At 44.8% G+C, this 16,868-nt stretch overlaps 2 protein-coding genes across 4 annotated transcripts in view; one reads left to right on the top strand and one right to left on the bottom strand.

The window, feature by feature from the left end:
- Positions 1-5,058: 5,058 nt before the first annotated feature.
- Positions 5,059-16,868, bottom strand: part of PAICS (phosphoribosylaminoimidazole carboxylase and phosphoribosylaminoimidazolesuccinocarboxamide synthase) — a 38,498-nt gene continuing 26,688 nt past the window's right edge. For all 3 annotated transcript variants that reach the window (XM_061370713.1, XM_061370720.1, XM_061370729.1), the window contains 9 exons: positions 14,197-14,245; positions 13,269-13,466; positions 10,763-10,941; positions 9,883-10,062; positions 9,679-9,792; positions 8,357-8,440; positions 8,073-8,253; positions 6,947-7,105; positions 5,059-6,243 (listed from right to left, as the gene is read on the bottom strand). In XM_061370713.1, coding sequence (XP_061226697.1) covers positions 6,077-6,243; positions 6,947-7,105; positions 8,073-8,253; positions 8,357-8,440; positions 9,679-9,792; positions 9,883-10,062; positions 10,763-10,941; positions 13,269-13,466; positions 14,197-14,245 — 1,311 coding nt within the window. In that variant the 3' untranslated portion in view covers positions 5,059-6,076. The remainder of the gene's footprint in view (positions 6,244-6,946; positions 7,106-8,072; positions 8,254-8,356; positions 8,441-9,678; positions 9,793-9,882; positions 10,063-10,762; positions 10,942-13,268; positions 13,467-14,196; positions 14,246-16,868) is intronic.
- Positions 14,573-16,868, top strand: part of PPAT (phosphoribosyl pyrophosphate amidotransferase) — a 46,623-nt gene continuing 44,327 nt past the window's right edge. The window contains exon 1 of the mRNA XM_061370744.1: positions 14,573-14,837. Coding sequence (XP_061226728.1) covers positions 14,710-14,837 — 128 coding nt within the window. The 5' untranslated portion in view covers positions 14,573-14,709. The remainder of the gene's footprint in view (positions 14,838-16,868) is intronic.

Below are 16,868 nucleotides of genomic sequence, written 5' to 3'. Positions count from 1 at the left end.
GTGTTGGGTCACCTTACTCATGGGATTGTGCCTTCTGTGTGCATCACATGATTGACAAGCTGATGCAGGTGTGTTCTTTACGTAAGTGGGAGAACAAAACTAGATGTGTCTCAAAGGATAGGTGATCTCAAAATAGTTTCTTGTAGCAACTTGGTGCCCTGAGTGAGAACCAATGAACTTTAGGTTCAGAAACTTCAGTTTTCTCAGTGTGAAATGGTAACTTCATGTTTCTTGATACGTCTTTCAGAAATTGGCACATACACAAACTTCATCACATTCTCTCCTGCAGATTGTTTCTCTGTGGGCCTTACACTGGTCCCAAGTTTCTTTGAGAGCAATATGCAAAGGTGGATGTAAGATGTGTTGGTGGAGGTGGCTATGAAACTTGAAATGATGGTAGTAGGGGGGAATGTTTCCCCTGAATCCTGTGAAAGGCTAGGGCAGGTTAAAACATTGCTTAGAGGCTTTACCAGAGTTGGAAGGACAGGGACGGCCTTTGGTAAGCCATCTAACCTGTTCCTCTGAACTCTCTGGGGTGGGGTAAATGCCTACTAAGTACTGAAATTTTACTATGGCTTCATTTGTACTGATTTGCAGGGGTGAGGTGGGGTAGAGCTGATCTGCATGACTGAGTCATCTGAACAACAGCACAAGGGAGACTTTCAGGGTGAGGCACTGCTCACTTGACATGATCAGTTGGGACAGGGACAGTTCCCAGAGGGAATGGTTGAAGGTTTGGCTTTGAGCAGGCCTCCAGGAGTAGTAGTAGGCAAACCACAGCTGCATGGCCTGCAGATGACCCAGTCCGAGACACTGCTCTTTTAGTACTGCTTCTGACTGTACACCTGTCCATCTACAACTTGCATTTCAGATGGGAAGAAAGTTGTTCCAGTTAGTGAGTAAACAGGAGGTATTTGTTTAAGGATTATTGCATCCATGTCACCTGGTATCACACTGAAATCTGTTCACTGCCCTCTCATGTGCTTTTCTACAACTAAAGGGGAGGAGGGGGAAGGCTGTAAAATGTTCAGCACTTAGGATGGAAGTTATTCTAAAGCCCTTACCAAAACAAAGCAAAAACAAGAGTCCATTGAGTTTTGAGATTTGATGTTGGTGAAGTTATGCTTCCATGAATGATCATGACTGCCACTGCTTTTACAAGCAAAAGTTAACAGCAGGCTATTGCCGTGGATTTAAAAACATACTTGCACTGGTGATAGTACAAGTAATGTAGGTTACGTGCAGTCCGGAATGGCCATGAGGATGTGGCAAGGCTCTCTAGGACAAAAAGGTTTAAATGTTAGATGGAGGTTGGTGGGCAAGTCTTTGTACTTCTAGTTAAGGGGGGTTTGTTTTGTTTGGTGAGTAAGATGGAAGAATGTCCTATATTGCAAATGACTTAGAGCAGGCTGAGCGTGAGCCTGCACTAGCTAGGAAGCTGCCCATGTGCTAGATGTTTCAGTGTGTCAGAAGAGGGAAATGATGTAATGGGAAACTGGGAACGGGGAGCTGTGCTATATTAAGACAAATACAGTCACTTTCCAATCCAAACAGAAATTCTCTGGAGTTTGGCATCTTAAAGTACGTAATTATCCCATCTATTCAGTGAGTGCTGGTTCCTTGCGTTCAAGAGCTTCCCGACCTGTCAGGAATGTTTTCCCTTTGATCAGCATGAAGAGCTGTGTGAGGTGCTTGGCAGAGTGGGTGAGCTTCTCCCCGACGCTGCTGTCAGTGGTGGCGGGGTCTGGGGGCTTTTATTGCTTCCCTTTCATTCCTTCTTTTATCCTTCCCCATACCCCAGCAGCGGACCGCAGCTCACCCCTGCCGGATTAGCGGCGCCGCTCGGCTGCCCCCTGCTGGATGTCATCTGGTACCGCGGCAGCTCCCAGCTCCCCTGAAGCCCAACCTGGGAGAAGAATTGAACCTGATCCTTGATTATTCCCGATCGTCCGCTGAGATGTTGTCTGTTTCCTGTACCGTTTTGCTGTCAAGCTGTCCTCCCACTGGTGGTGACATCTGTCATCGGGAGGGCAGAGAGAGAGAAAAGCTGGTACAGATAATGCTTTTCTTATGTTCCATGACAATACATCTTGATTCCTTCGTTAACAGGCTGTGAAGTTTACCTTCCATAGGGAACAATACATCATCTGTGTTCTCCAAGCCTAAGATCATCTCTACACTCAGAACACACACTTGAGGGAGTGGGTCTTTCAGAATGCTTCCAGTCTAGTTGAACTGTTATTTCACAGTCCTCTTTGCGGAAAGACGAGGGGATCTGCCTCGGGGCTGCTACAGGACTCTGCAGGCAGCTGCAGCATTGCTGACATCCAGCCGCTGCTGCAGTCGTTTAAGGAAACAAATTGAAAGAGTGGAGGGAAAAAAGCAGAGATGGAGATCTTCCATTCCTACAGCTCTCTGCATGCCTATGGTGGTTGCAGCACTCTTCTGAGAAGTAAGGGAGAAGTTTTGTCCCTTTTCCCTGGTATTAAATTGATCAAAACCTGGGTGGTTGTTCTAACCTGTACTGAGCACACTATAGTCTGAAGTGAATAGGTATGCCCAAGCTCCTGGCTGGAAGCCTGACTTCGTGTATCCCAAATGAAGCTTCCATGAATAAGAGGCTGTTCTGCCCTGCAAATATCTAAAAGGTCAAGATCCACAAAAGCACAACAGATGCTTAAGTGGCTTTGGGTCCCTCTTGTTCATGCAGCCACTGCACAGCAACTCGGAGTTCTGAATGCACACGCTTACATCTGGAATGTAACAGTGACTTGGGAACTAGAGCTGCAACCCGGTTCCAGAGTACTTAAACTCTGCAGGAAGTCCAGGGTTTGTGGGTTTGTTGTTTCAGGTTTTTTTAAATCAACCATCTGATACTTCAAAGTTCTCCTCTCATACATAACCTTAAACAAGTCTTGATTGTTCAGACAACCTTCACACCTCATTTTTGTCTGAACCCATAAATTCACTGCTCTCATCTATGAACTTTCAGAAGCTCTTGACAATGCATGCTGACTGCCCTATGATGCTAACACTGTGCAACAGGCACCACTGGTTCTGTTTCAAAGCATGGCTCAAGATTCCCAACACTATTTCACAATTCAGTTGTGGTGCTAAGGAAATCACTGGGGCTGAGGAGAAGTTTTTTTGTGTGAACTACTGTCATTGCTTTCAAGAAGGAAGGTTCCAAAAGCAGGGAGCACCTTAATGCCATCAGAATTCTGTAGTGCAGCCTCTCAAGGCCTTAAATTCACTTCTTACAACTGCCCCCAGGCAGAGGATATTAAAACCACACCTCAGTGTCCTGGATAGGTACTTTAACCTATGAACTGTGCCTGGAGCACAACTCAGATCTGTGACTGATCTCCCTCATTTTTATAGAATGTTATTTTGGGGGTTGGGCTGTTGGGAAACAAAATGATGTTCTGAAGGTTGAACACCTAAAGCAATTGAACACTGCTTCAGTTACAGTGTACCTGAAGCAGTGTAGGATGTAAAATGAGTCCTCAACCACTTCCTCTGCTTCTTGCTGTTACCTTTAAAGAACATTACTGATCAGCAGGTAACACTGCCAATTAGAACAAGACCTAATGCACAGTTCTGAGTTCCACAGCAGGTGCTTAAAAATTAGATTTTCATTGCAGGTATTCCAACTGAGTTTAAAGAAATGCAGACACACTTCACTCAGTAACTCCTCTATGAGACAGCTTCTGTGAAGAGAAAAGCACTTCTTATTTGAAAACCTGCTGGGATAGTTTTTACCATTGGCAAAAAAAACCCTAAGTGCTACAAGAGCAATTTGTGGCTGAGGAAATTCTCAGGTCGTTGTTCCAGAGTAGCAGTTGGAATGCTGAAACAAGGGAAGTATTTTAATTCACAGCAAAAGCTTTGTGAAGAGCTTCCAGCTAAACAAGTACAACACAGCACTTCAGCCTTTCAGACAACTATGTAATATCCTTGCAGATGTGGCAGGCTTTGCAGGCTCCATCTGCTTGCTGCAGCAACACACTGTTGGTAGTACCTGCTGCCTCCTCATACTTCTTTGCATGGCAACCCCTTGAGCTTGCTTCTGAGAGTTCAGTACAGACTCCACAAAAAAAACCCCAACAACAGTCCCCATGCAAAAGCTAAAGAATGACCATCTCTATGGCAACTAGAGCTCTCTGCATGCTTGTGCCCAACATGAACTGGCACTGTTTTACAAATGAAGTCAGTGTAATCAGGGTGCAAGTAATTTGAGAAAAGTAACTAGAAACAGTAGAGTATTACAGATGTAATACTCAAACCCGTGTCTGTTACTAATCTTCATTGCACAGAGAAAGACAGTGCAGACACAGCAATGCATCACAGTGATGGGGGTGGGAAAAGCAACACAAATGGCTGGCTGCAGTTGTGTTGCACTGTTGTACTAAAGTTGTTGGGTCTGCCACCCATCAAAGCTAACACTAAGTGTAGTGTTGGATAAGGAGGGAAAGAAAAGGAAGTGACACCATCATCTCTTGTGTGACTTCACCCTCACGTTATGTGGTTACCTACACATACCTGACCTAGCCGACTGCTGCCACAAGGAGAAAGGTGTGCTGCATTGTCCCTCACAGTAGCTGGTTCTGGTTCCTGTCCCAGTACAGGAAAATTAACCCCCCTCAAGACTCAGAGAAGAGTTCTACTTATTTTGCTGTAGTGTACTCTGAGTGACTTAAACCCCTCTTTATTTAACTCCAGAAGACAGCACTGCCAGGAGCACTTCTATACAACTACATGCAAGATGCGGTCCCTTCCTGCAAATGCAGCCAGCAGCATTTAATCTGGTTACCCACACTAAGGGAGTAAGCCTGAGCTCCCACACAAAGCAGTACATTAGGAACAAAGCAACACAGCTTCCCTGAACAGCCAGACACTTTATCAAGTAATAGAGCATCTTCCAGAAGACTGTCACAAAATAAAACTGCTATGCAGGTTTAGTGCATAAACTCTTTACAGGATTATTACCTCACTTATGGTCCCCAAGTTATGTACCACAGTGGATCACTATTTTTTGAACATACTTATTCCATGAAGCAGCTTTGAATTCCATAGTTTATTTATAATTGTAAAAGCATAGATGTTACATACATCAAGTAATTGCATATTTGTTAGAATCGTACTCTGAAGATCAGTGAGTGCAAAGACAGTCATGCTTAGATTCCCCACTTCAGGAAGTTTTCTATAGAAACAGTGTGAGGAAATAAAGATGTTATAGCTAGAGTTACTGAAGTGTATGAAGACAGTGTGACAAGATCAGACAGGTGCTTCAGAACTACTGAAGGTAGATATCTGCTTGGTATTTAAAAGGGCAAAGCCTGGACTAGGTAAGAGTTACAGCAGGCGACTACAACAAACCTGTTTGTTCATTTGTAGTTACAGCTTGTTATGAACAAGAGAATTGGTGTCAACTTTATCACATCATTCCAGAGGGTACCAGTGGGGTACATTACAAACACATTAAAAAAACCAACACAGACATGTATGTATATACATTTTTTAAATAAGGCAGGTATTTATTTCAGGCTCTTAAACCACTTTTCCAGCCCCTTTTCCTTTTAATATAGCATATGTTGCCATTTTATTGCTAAGGAAAGCATATCATCATTGCAAGCAGAACAGCATCAGCACTGGCTTCAGCTAGCAGCCCAGTCGAGTTAGTAAGGTTCAAGACATACATTATTACTATGGAAGAATATTACTGTCACAGAAATAACAAAGTACTAGTTGAATTCTACTTAGATTGTGCCAAGTCATTCTCTTGAAATAGTCTGTAGTTAACAGTACACACTAAAAAGCCAAACAGCACCATTCTGGAGCAACAGAAAGGAATACCTAAAATACTACTTCCCCATCCTTGACTAAGTTGTTATATAAAAAAAACCACACATGGGAAGGATGAGGACACAACAGACTTCATCTGCTGCTCTATCAATGCTTTCTCTGTAAGAAAGGATGCAGAACTCCCATGCTCACCCAAGTGTAAATCATAATGCGAATGAATATGCACGCCATCGTCTTTGCATAACTAAGGGAAGTTACTTGTTGGGATGACTTACAAGGTGCACTCTCGAAGTTTCTTGTCAGCCTGCTTCAAGGAGATCCAGGTGTTTAACATGTTGGATCGCAGTTTGGCCCACACCAAATGGTTGTTTAAGCCAAATATCTGGGCAGCAAACTGAGCAGCTCCTTCAGGTGACAGAGTAGTAGGACAACTAAGACCTGCAGAGAAGAGAGCGATGCTTACCTGAACATATTCTGTAGTCAAACAGAAACCACCTCTGAAGCACAATTTAAGGCAGTGTTTGGTTCAGCCTCCAGGAGCTGCACAATCTAGTTTTAAAGCTAGTCAAGTGTCATGCGTTCCACTACTACTACTAACACAACTGCTTCATGGCATTTTAAACCAAAAGCCAGCATACCGAATGACTCTCCTCATACACAGGTAACAGACTTCTGGGCTTCCTAGTTGCCAAGAATCCATTCAAGTCAGTAGCAAAGTTAAAAATCGTATAGGTATTAACGCACTGACAAAGTTAAGCTCTTACCTATATGGATTGTGGAAAAAGCTATTTTTTGATCTTTGATCATAACAAAAATGCAGCCCTATAACTGAACAAAATTCAGATTTCTAAATCCCCATTAACACTAATTCCAATTTCAAACTGGAATGTGTAGCAAGGGTAAGACAAGGTTTACATTTTTCTAACGATTATCCCTATGTCATCTTTGTACAGCCTACTGCACTTTTTGCCATCAAAAGACTGCACACAAGGTATTTCTACAGACTTTGTTCATTCGGTACTGATTCAGCTACTTTTCCAGTGTTTTGCTGCATGTGTTTGTATGTGTAGGTACACTAGAGCAACAGCACAGATAGATAGAGCTAGGTCAGAACAAGAGTGTAAGCTGAAGACCACCTTACCGCTGGGTAGTCTGAGAGATGACCAGACATCCTGAGTACCCCAGTCAGCTGACAGTGGAGGACAGTTGACAACAGGGTAAGCAGTGTTACCAGACATTACTGGCCCCAAACCATTGCTTCTGCCAGCTACTGCAACAAACACGGTTGGGATTCCATCTCCTGGGGGCAGGAAGACATTCAGAAATAAGCAATGCACCTTGTTCTCTGCATAAAGTGGAAGCTTTATCCAAGTCCAGAATTCTGTTTGCAGTTATTCTGTCAATTCCATTACACAGCATTAGAATTTTGTGCTTGACTTTCCCCTTCACAGAAACATCACCTAAACCTTGCAGCCCGTAATCCCAGCTACTGCCTACCACAGCTGGAGTTAGCATGTCTTACTCTACCTCTGAGGAGAAGTCTCAGTATCAGAGGAGTAGGTGCTGCTTAGCTTTGTAGAGAATATAGCCGTTAAACCTCTGGCACTGATAAGTGTTCTTCTCCTTAAATCTCACATGCTTCATCTCAAAATAAGTGCTTCTCCACTACAGTTACAGCATCTGTAGCTTCACTGAGTAGAAAGTATACCGCCACAAAAAGGGAGAGTTCTCTCTCCTCGGCTATAAACACTCCTGAAAAGATACCAGGCTTTCATGCTAAAGACAAGAATTTAAATCAAATATGTTTCTCATGGCATCCAAAATAAGAAGCAGGAACATTCTCGTGAAACAGGCAGGAGAGTATAAGGGGAGCAACATCTGCCTTGCAAATTACACATAAGAGTATTCAGAGTCAGCCAGAGAATTATCACTCCTCACTGTTTCAGAAGGACTGGCATCACCAGCAATAATTGTATTAACATGATCAAGTGTCGGGCAAAGTAGTTATGGTACTGGGATAAAAGCAGATGTTAAGACTTTGAATAATGGAAGTTGTGGTTGGGCAGCAGGACAGTATGTTACTCCGTAGTTGCTTAGGGCAGTCTATAACTTGTCATCATGTAATTAGCAAGCGTAGAGCAGCATTGTAACAGCTTGGTGTAGCGTGTAACAAAAACATGGAAAAATCCCACACAAATGCTCAAGTTGCCAAGTTGTTCTTGAATGTAACACTGTTTCCCTCCAAAATCAGTAGTTCTGCTACTTACCTTCGTATTCTGCTTTGATCCTCAGGGTTTCATCTGGCCCTTTGTGAGCAGAGGTCACTCTTAACTCACATGGAATTCCAAAGGTTGCACATGCCTTTTTTATCTTTTCACAGTGACTGAGGTCAGAGGGAGATCCCATCAGCACCACAACTCTACCTTGGCTCTTTGTTTTCAGAAGCAACTAGGGAAAAGAGTGAAGCAGGACAAGGGAAAGAAAAGCAGTCAACAGGCTTGAAGACATGAAGTTATCAAAGCCTAGATATATTGTTCATAAAAACGGGTACCTCCACTCTTTCTGCAACCCATTCAAAGTTTCTCTTAACCATCTGCAGTGCTTCAGGAGTCACTTCTTTCAGGTCACGGTAGGACTGAAAAGATTAAAAACAAAACAAAACCAACCCAAACCCTTCAAGTTAATGTGTTTTTGGTGCACAAAACATTTTACTACCAGAGTTAATAATGAAGTATTTATTGTAGTGTCTAGCAGTTCCACAAGAATGAGAACAGAGTGGTACAGATACAGGAAAAAACAGATATGGAAGCAAGGAACAGCTATTTAATGAAGGGCCATTTCAGTAGGTATAAACTGCCTTCTACATAACAATCCATGGCCATTTGAAACCTGAAAGGTTTTTAGCCACAAGGGTATCAAGGTTTTGGAAGCATCCTGAAAGGTAAGTTTAAGGAGACATATAGCCCTTTTAAAACTAGATATGTGCTGATGTGCTTGCCCACAATAGCACTGCATTAGGCAGCTCAGGTTCTGCATGATGTTTTAGGGTTTTTCTGCATTGTTTTAGGGAGACCAGTGAAGGTATTGTCAGAGCAATTCACTCAAGCATGCTACTACATAATTCAGGTAAAATAAACAATAGAACAGTTCTGCTTCCTAATTTAATAGTGATACCCCTCCTCCCACGCAACATATCATTTGAAGTCTTCCCAGGTGGCTTACAGCCACTTTCTCTACAGGGTCTCCATTACCAATCTCAACAATTGATGCAGAAGCAGGATCATTCACAAAATAGCTCTTTCACAACTACTTATCTGGTAATTCAGAGATAGTTGACAAGTGTAGTGGCAACAAGTCTAAATACAGGACAAGCTTTATTTCAAACTTATGTTTGCAGCCTTCTTATGTGGACACAATCTGTTCGTAACACTTGGAGACACTGAATATTGAATTCAAGCTTAACCAAAATAAATCATGAAGAAAACTCTCCTGCAGATCCCTCTTACATATTGCCAGATCTCTACTACTATAGGATACCACTCTGGATAAACAGCAACTTGGAGGCAGAGCTGGGAACTAAAGATTCTATTCCTTTTACCAATCTGTTGTCCAATTATTTTATTATCTGCAAAACAGGTCAGAAATTCTTATTACTCCTGAAAACAACAGCTCCAATCAGTACTGCTGTTGAGCATTCCTACCAAACATATATAGGCAGAGGATTTTTTCCTACCACATAATAAACTATTTAATGAAAACAGGATTGGCAGGAGGTACCCTACAAGCTACTCTGAAAGCAAGTGTTTAACTGTAGGATTTGCTTTTTCCATTCTCTTTCCCAACCAATTTAGAAGATAAAGATTAACACATTACCTGTTTGTCCTTCTGCTGGCTTCTGTCGCCTGATGGCCACAGCCTCCAGGAATCATTATCAATAACATCAGCAAGAACGATTTCTTTTGTCAGAACATTAACACCAAATTCAATCTAAAAAGACAGAAAGACTCCTACTTTAGGAACCATACAGTGATAGATTTACTGTCAGAACCAGGATTGTGAGAAATCAGATTCTTGTACCTTCAGGTCTACGAGAGTGCAGTTTTGAGGCTGCCATGATTTTTCCAGGATCTCAAAAATAGCTTGAGTAGAACGAGCCATGATATCCACTTCAGTCTGGCCAATAGTAAGTCCAGCAAAACAGAATTTTGCTTCAATTATCTGTTCCTCAGACCACTGTGGGTCATTAGCAGCATCATCCTGTTACGAAAGCAAACATATACATTACGTAATTTAAGCTTGCAGTAAGTAGGAAAATTACTATGAGAAGACAATGCTGTTTTGTTTGGTTTTCAACAACAAAAACAATACAGACTTCAAACTAGTCTTTTTTACGATAAGCACTAAAAAAAAAGGGACAGGAATATTGAAGACACTTTGCTGTAGCACCTGAACATCTTTAAAAAGCTCCTTTGAGTTTGGACAGTGCCCCAGGAGTGACAGGGTACACTACAAATAACACTTCAGGTCATAGTTCACAAGACACTTCCTTCAGCACATACTTCCGAAGTAGCTCAGCATCCTACATGAGCAGCTAGGTACTCACCACGCAAGTACCATTTGTTTTAATTTCTTCAAATATATAAACACATCTGTTACAACTGATGTGTGAAGTTTATGCCCCCAAAGCCCTTATACCTTATAAATAAGGCATTTCTCTATTTTATGTAGTTTGGTTTGTTACTCTTTGATGGGTCTGTAAGCCAGTATTATACTATGCACACTTGAGACAAAACAGGTGTTGGATAAGGATGCAAGAAAACATTAGGATGGTAAAATCACCAATACTAAGAGAACTGGTGAGCCACTGTCACCACTTGCTTTATTTGTTTGCATCTGAAAGGAGATAATGCAGAGTTCTAGCTCTGTTTAAGTTTCATTAGCATCACAGTAAACTTACCTTGTAAAACATCTCAATTTTGGGTGGGTAGAACCTATACCCTTCTTTAACACCAGGGTTTCGTTTGAGGAAGGAGCCAGTAGCAATTCTTCTGCACACCCATTCAATTGGGATCATTTCACAGTGAGCTGCTATAAATGCTGTGTCACTCTGTTTCCTGACAAAAGCTGTTTTGATTCCTAAACAGAGAGATGCCAGTTTAGTTCCATTACTAGGCACAGTTCACAGTTGAAATAAGTCACAAACATCTTTATTGTAAGTACCACTCAATCTTGTTCATCTCTGGACTTAAAGAACATACTGTATCTCTTCACGGTGTCTTAAGCCCACTCTGGCCTTGCAAAAAGAAGTCAATGCAATTACCTTCTGCAAGTCATTAGTTTTGCCAATTTAATCCTACAATGCTTCCTTGTTGCTCAGAACCTGGTGCTCTGGCCAAAAATCCTATTCTTGCAAATAATTTTGATCACAGAGATTAAAACAAAACAAAACAAAACCCACAACACACCTATTCCTCATAATGGTTTGCTTTTAAACAAAAGTTAGCAGCAACTAAGTACCCAACCATGGCAAGATGACTGCTAAGCCTACTTGGCATCTGCCAGAAACAGAAGACAAAAGAGCTGCATCCAGTCAAACCAAGAAGCTCTATTCCATCCCACTTTCAGAGCCATGAAAGAAGACTTGAAAGTCTTGAAATACAGTATTACCATAGACCCCTCAGATTCTGTTGCATTGCAGCATGATTTAACTTATCAGCTGCATATTAAGACACCGATAAATCCATGCATTAACAGCCCTGCATGGTTTACTACTACGTTTTTCATCAGTGCGAATGCCTGCTTTTGAAGGCCTGAGGTTAACTCTATTATAAAAGGAGAGAAACTTTAACAGAACTTTGTAAATCATCATCTTTGAAAGAGTAGATTAAGAAGAGTTGCGCAAAGCAAACAAACTACTTCCATGATAAGGCATTCACATTATCTGCCTTTTATGCCAGTCAAATAAGCAAACTGGAGAACCACCCAGAAAGTTCTTTTGTTGCCTCAAAATGCAGTGGTTGTTTGCATGTTTTCCACAGCACATGAAATTACCAAGCGTAAGCCATTTAGGGATCTTTGAGAGGTCTACAAGTATGGCTTCTTGACACTGGAATTCCTGTCTGTAGGATATTAGCTATTTTGAATTGTTATCTATTGCTCTGTAATACTTAGTCAAAACATCACATTAACTATTCCTAAATGAAAACTGGTAGTTATAGTCAACTGCAAATATAATCAGAAATACCTTGGAGGCTTCTCTATGCTATATGCACAACAGGCTTCCCAAGAACGGCAGTGACTGAGGATTATAGCCTTGGGTAATATGGTTTAGAGCGAGGTGTCCCTGCCCATGGCAGGGGGGTTGGAACTTTATGATCTTAAGGTCCTTTCCAACCCTAACTATTCTATGATTCTATGATTTATCTTTGTCTTGGCCCGTATTTTAAGAACTAACTGCACAGAAATATAGGTAGATACAACCTCACAAATATCATCTCTCTCTTTGCCACGTATTACACGTACTAGGACTTTACTGATTGTCTCTCTGAGAACCATTACTACGCCTTACAACAGATAATACGAGTTTTAAAGTAACTCATCTGGTACTTAAACAATGCTTGTGCAAAATCTTTAGAGTGCACTGAGCATGCAGCTATAAGCATCTTAACCAAGTTTACTGGTGGCTGTGTTACAGTACTGTTTGCAGCTCAAGGTGGTGCAAACTCCTCTTTGCAACTTGCAAACTTCTCAGTCAAAGACACTTCAAGATGCTTTCTCAAAGCAAAGACACTGGCTCCGTTTTCGGAAGTGTGGTTCAAAACTTCAGTGACTCAAGTTCGTTATGTATTCCATGAAAGGACACTTCTAGCACCAGAAACATTTTGAGTCTCTTAACGGAAACGTTACGTTCTCCTTAACATTCAATACAGACCAATAAATGCGGACCACATTGCAAAGGCACAAGCATGCAGAACCTTTATGTTGATACAGCATAAAAACTGAGGAGAAAGAAAAATGTTATAGAAAGATACTCTAATTTTAACATTCATACACAAGTTTCACACAGCTTAGTACACAGTCTGCTAGTGCCACTAGCTAGCAGTGACTTGTAGGCAGATGTAGGAAGAAAGGCAAGACGCTTCCAGACAAGGGAACACAAGGGAAAGGAGTAACTGATAGAAGTAGAGGGGAGCATGAGAGGTGTGTCCAAACAAGCAGAAGGTGTTGCAGTGTTATCTGTTACTGGAAGATTACTTCGGATACTCTCATGCTACAAATGAACAAATCACCCACCCAGCTCTGCAGTCCAGAAGGAAAAGCGTAACTAAAAACAAACAGAAGAGACACTAACCCCCTTCTCCCCATGCAACATCAGAGCTTCAGGGCAGGATACACAGAAACAACATCGTTTTCTAACAAGATCTGTAATACACAGGCATATATTCTACCTTTGAAATACTTACCAGATTCTTGCAGCAACTGAAACACACAGCTAGTTGTTGTATTGGAAATGGCAGCCTTCCCTTCCATTCGGTCCTTCCTGGCCGCATTTCCCGCTGTTATTTGGTCTTTTGACTGCATGAGAACACATCCCGGCATATCTGGCAGCTCGAACACTTCTTTTGTTTTACCTTCATTAACTTTTTTACCAAGTTTCAGGTCTGAAGAAGTAACGGATGAATGAACAAAGTTTTAGATTGAAATAAATGCTTCTGCAAATAAGCCCACCAAGTTCGCATACTTTGCAAAGCGAGACCCAGCAGGACCCCGGGCTGCAGCCCGTGAGCCACCGCCAAGCCCACATCTGCTGGCAATGCGGTGAGGCTTGCCCCCGCCCCCGGGCAGCAAGAGCGAAACAAGCGCCCAACGCTTCTGCCCGCAGGACTCCGGCGCCACGAAAGGTGCGCAGGGAACGTCGGGGCAGCTTCCCACTTGGAGCACCGAGCTCTCCTCCTCCGGCTGCGCTCTCCTCCGCACTGGCACCGGTTTTCGCTGGCCGCCGGCGGTCGGGAGGTGCCGTCTGAGATAAGCGAAGTTGCGCTGCTTTTAGCCGGTATTTTGATGTGGTTTAGCTTCCGGACAAACACGAGGTTCGGGAAGCCGAACGGCAGCGGCCCGGAGCACCCTCCGCCCGAGGCTAGAAACGCTTGTCTCGAAGCGCTCGCCCGCTACTCCCGCGGGACAGGGGGCAGCTGGTGCCCCCTTCGGGCAGGGTCGCGGCCACCCACGAGAAGAAAACAACCCAAAGCAAAGCTCTGCGGAGGACAAAAGGTGGCTCCCAAGGAGCTACACCCGAGCTCACACCTACCCCCCCACCCCCTCCGGCAGCGGCACCCGCCGACCCGTCCCCCGACCGCTCGCAGCGTGCCCTGCCGTGGGGCAGGCACTTACCTGATCCTGCAGGGGCCATGGCTACGGCGGCGGGAGCGGCAGCAGACACCTAGGGCACAGAACACACGCTCAACACAAGCCGCCGGACCCCGCCGCCGGGGTAAGAAGGGGCCGGCGGAAGGGGCGGGCAGGCGGGGCAGCGGCGCCGCCCGCCAATCACCGCCCAACGCGCCCCTCTCCGCCCCGCTGCGTTCCGCGGGCGAGCCCCGGCCGGGCGCCCTCCTCCTCGTGCAAACACGGCCCCGGCCCCACTTTACGGCCAATGCCGCCCCGCGCCGCGCCCGCGCCCCCCGCCCCGAGGGCGAACCCGCGCCTTGCGGCGTGCGGTGGGCGCGGGGCCAGGGGCGGGGAGGGCCCCCCCGTATGTAAATGAGGGAGCCCACCCCGGCAGGCTACTGGCGGCGCGGCGCTGTTGGCTGCGCGCAGCGCAGGCAGGAGCGCGCGGGAGCCGCCACAGCGGGAGAGGGACCGGGGCCGTCGAGCGGGGCCGCGCCGCCACGTGCCACCCGCGCCATGGAGCTGGAGGAGCTGGGCATCCGGGAGGAGTGCGGCGTGTTCGGCTGCATCGCCTCCGGCGTGTGGCCCACCGAGCTGGACGTGCCCCATGTGATCACGCTGGGGCTGGTGGGGCTGCAGCACAGGTAAGGGAGGGGGGGGCACGGGAGTCGGGGCCGGGATGTATAGGGTCACTGTCCCAAAACGGCAACTCTGCAGCGGGCCGGGCTGCTGCGGCTACCCCGCGGTGGTCGGGGGTCCGCTTCGGCATGTGCAACTGGCGGCGGCAGGAGCGGGGTGGGAGGCGAACGGCGCGGCCGGGGGCCTGACAGCTCCAGAGCGTCCCGTCCCTTTCTCCAGCTCCGCGCCGCTGGGGAGACCCGGCAGCATCCCTTTGGCGGAGAGCAAGGCATGCCGCGCCGAGTCCCGGGCCGGCCTCGCCGACGGAGCAGCTCTGGGACGTGCCTTACACCTCAGCCGCATCTCACTTTTAAGCGGCATCCGCTCCTGCCGCCGGCCGGACCCTCCGTGCGCGCAGCCCCCGGCGTGGCGGCGGGGATGCGCCCGTCGCCCAGTCCCAGCCCCGCCGCAGCGGTGACAGGCAGGCGCTGACCTCCCGCTGGCGGCGCGGCAAGACGGGCCGGCATTCCTGGCGTTACTCGGGATGCTCGTGTGAAATGTAATTAACACACGTCGGGACTGCCTTGGCGCAGTAGATCTTAAGGCTCCTACTAGCCATAGTTGTGAATCTTCATCACCATGATACAACGAAACTTTCTTCTACCTGCCATGTCTATGGCGATGTGAAACAGACTAGGATCACTGGGAACGCAGAGCTGCAAAAGGAAGTTTGGGTTCTGCTTCCCTTTGGTATTCAAAGTAATTCAGACATATGCTGACCGTTTTCCCAGGGGTGCCAAAAGGGGGTTATGCTCCTTGTGGGAACACATGCACGGCCAAGCCCACACACACAAGCTTTGTAGAACATGCAGTGCAAACACCTCTACCCTGTGCTTAACTTCCCACTTGTAATCACATTGCGGACAGCCTGGGGAGGTGAGCTTCTCCTGAGTACCCATGCAATGAATAGATAAAATGATAGGTTCTTTGTATTTCTGATATCACAGGCATGCTTTGAAATGGCTTTGCACCAACAACAGAAAATAGTTTACATTGAGATTTTCTGTTTATTACAACCGAATTTCATATACTTTTACTGGTAAAATCCTGCATCCCTACATGACTCATATACTAAGACGTTGGGTTGCAGGTGTATCATTCATAAACAGTATATATTTGCCAGTGTCCATCAAAAATGTTTTCATTGGAAGAGATAGAGCTGCAGAATCCAAGGAAAAAAGCCTAATGAGACTAACTAAAAGTCTCATTTTAGGTTGCACCATTTTTCTGGAAAAAAAAAATCTTAACTCATTTGTGCTTATGCAGTTACATTGGTGGGCCAAAAAAATAAAATGATTGATGTATTTTCATTACTCTGCATCTTATTATCTCAATTTTCATTGCAACCTTATTTCATGATATTTTTATTGATGGGCACTTGACAAGTATATTTGATTTCCATGAGCTGTTTAATATCAAATATCCCCTATGGAGGACACAACTGTAGACAGTAACGCCACTGTTGTGGTTGAAACTGTAAGCAGTTCACCAGTTCTATGGCAAGATGCACACCTAAAAGCATGCACACGCTAGCTCTGATTCTGATCTTAGAGCTCAGTAACTGACAAAACTTATAAGGGCTGCTTTCTTAGAGGCATAAACATGATTGCATCTGTGGAGTGACACAGTCTATTCAATTAGGTATACCTTTGCAAGCACTCGATGGAACTCTATTAAATAGCTGAGATGTCAATGTTCCCATTTCCTTCTTTAATGTTTTATCTCTAACCTTTTTGCATTTTCCCTGCTGTGAGGTGTAGAAGGGGTGGCATCGCTCTCAGGCAGTAATAGGTTTTAGCATTAACTGTACCTGTATATTGCATTAAGCCCATTTTTTTAAAACTTAAAACCCAAGAAGTGTCTCTTAACCTTATTCTTTTAAAAATAAGTAAGTATGTAAGAGAGGGATGGTAAATATAACGGTCAGTTCCAGTCAGGCTTAAGAGACTAACAGATGCATAATCCTTTGTAGCAGAAGTTAAAATCTGGCTTTTCAT

This window comes from Neopsephotus bourkii, unplaced genomic scaffold, assembly GCF_033783945.1.
Source record: "Neopsephotus bourkii isolate Nb327-2 ecotype Australia unplaced genomic scaffold, CSIRO-AGI_Nbou_v1 NB_168, whole genome shotgun sequence".
Lineage (NCBI taxonomy): Eukaryota > Metazoa > Chordata > Aves > Psittaciformes > Psittacidae > Neopsephotus > Neopsephotus bourkii.
The sequence above is the reverse complement of the archived record's forward strand: the minus strand, read 5'-3'. Positions and strand labels throughout refer to the sequence as shown.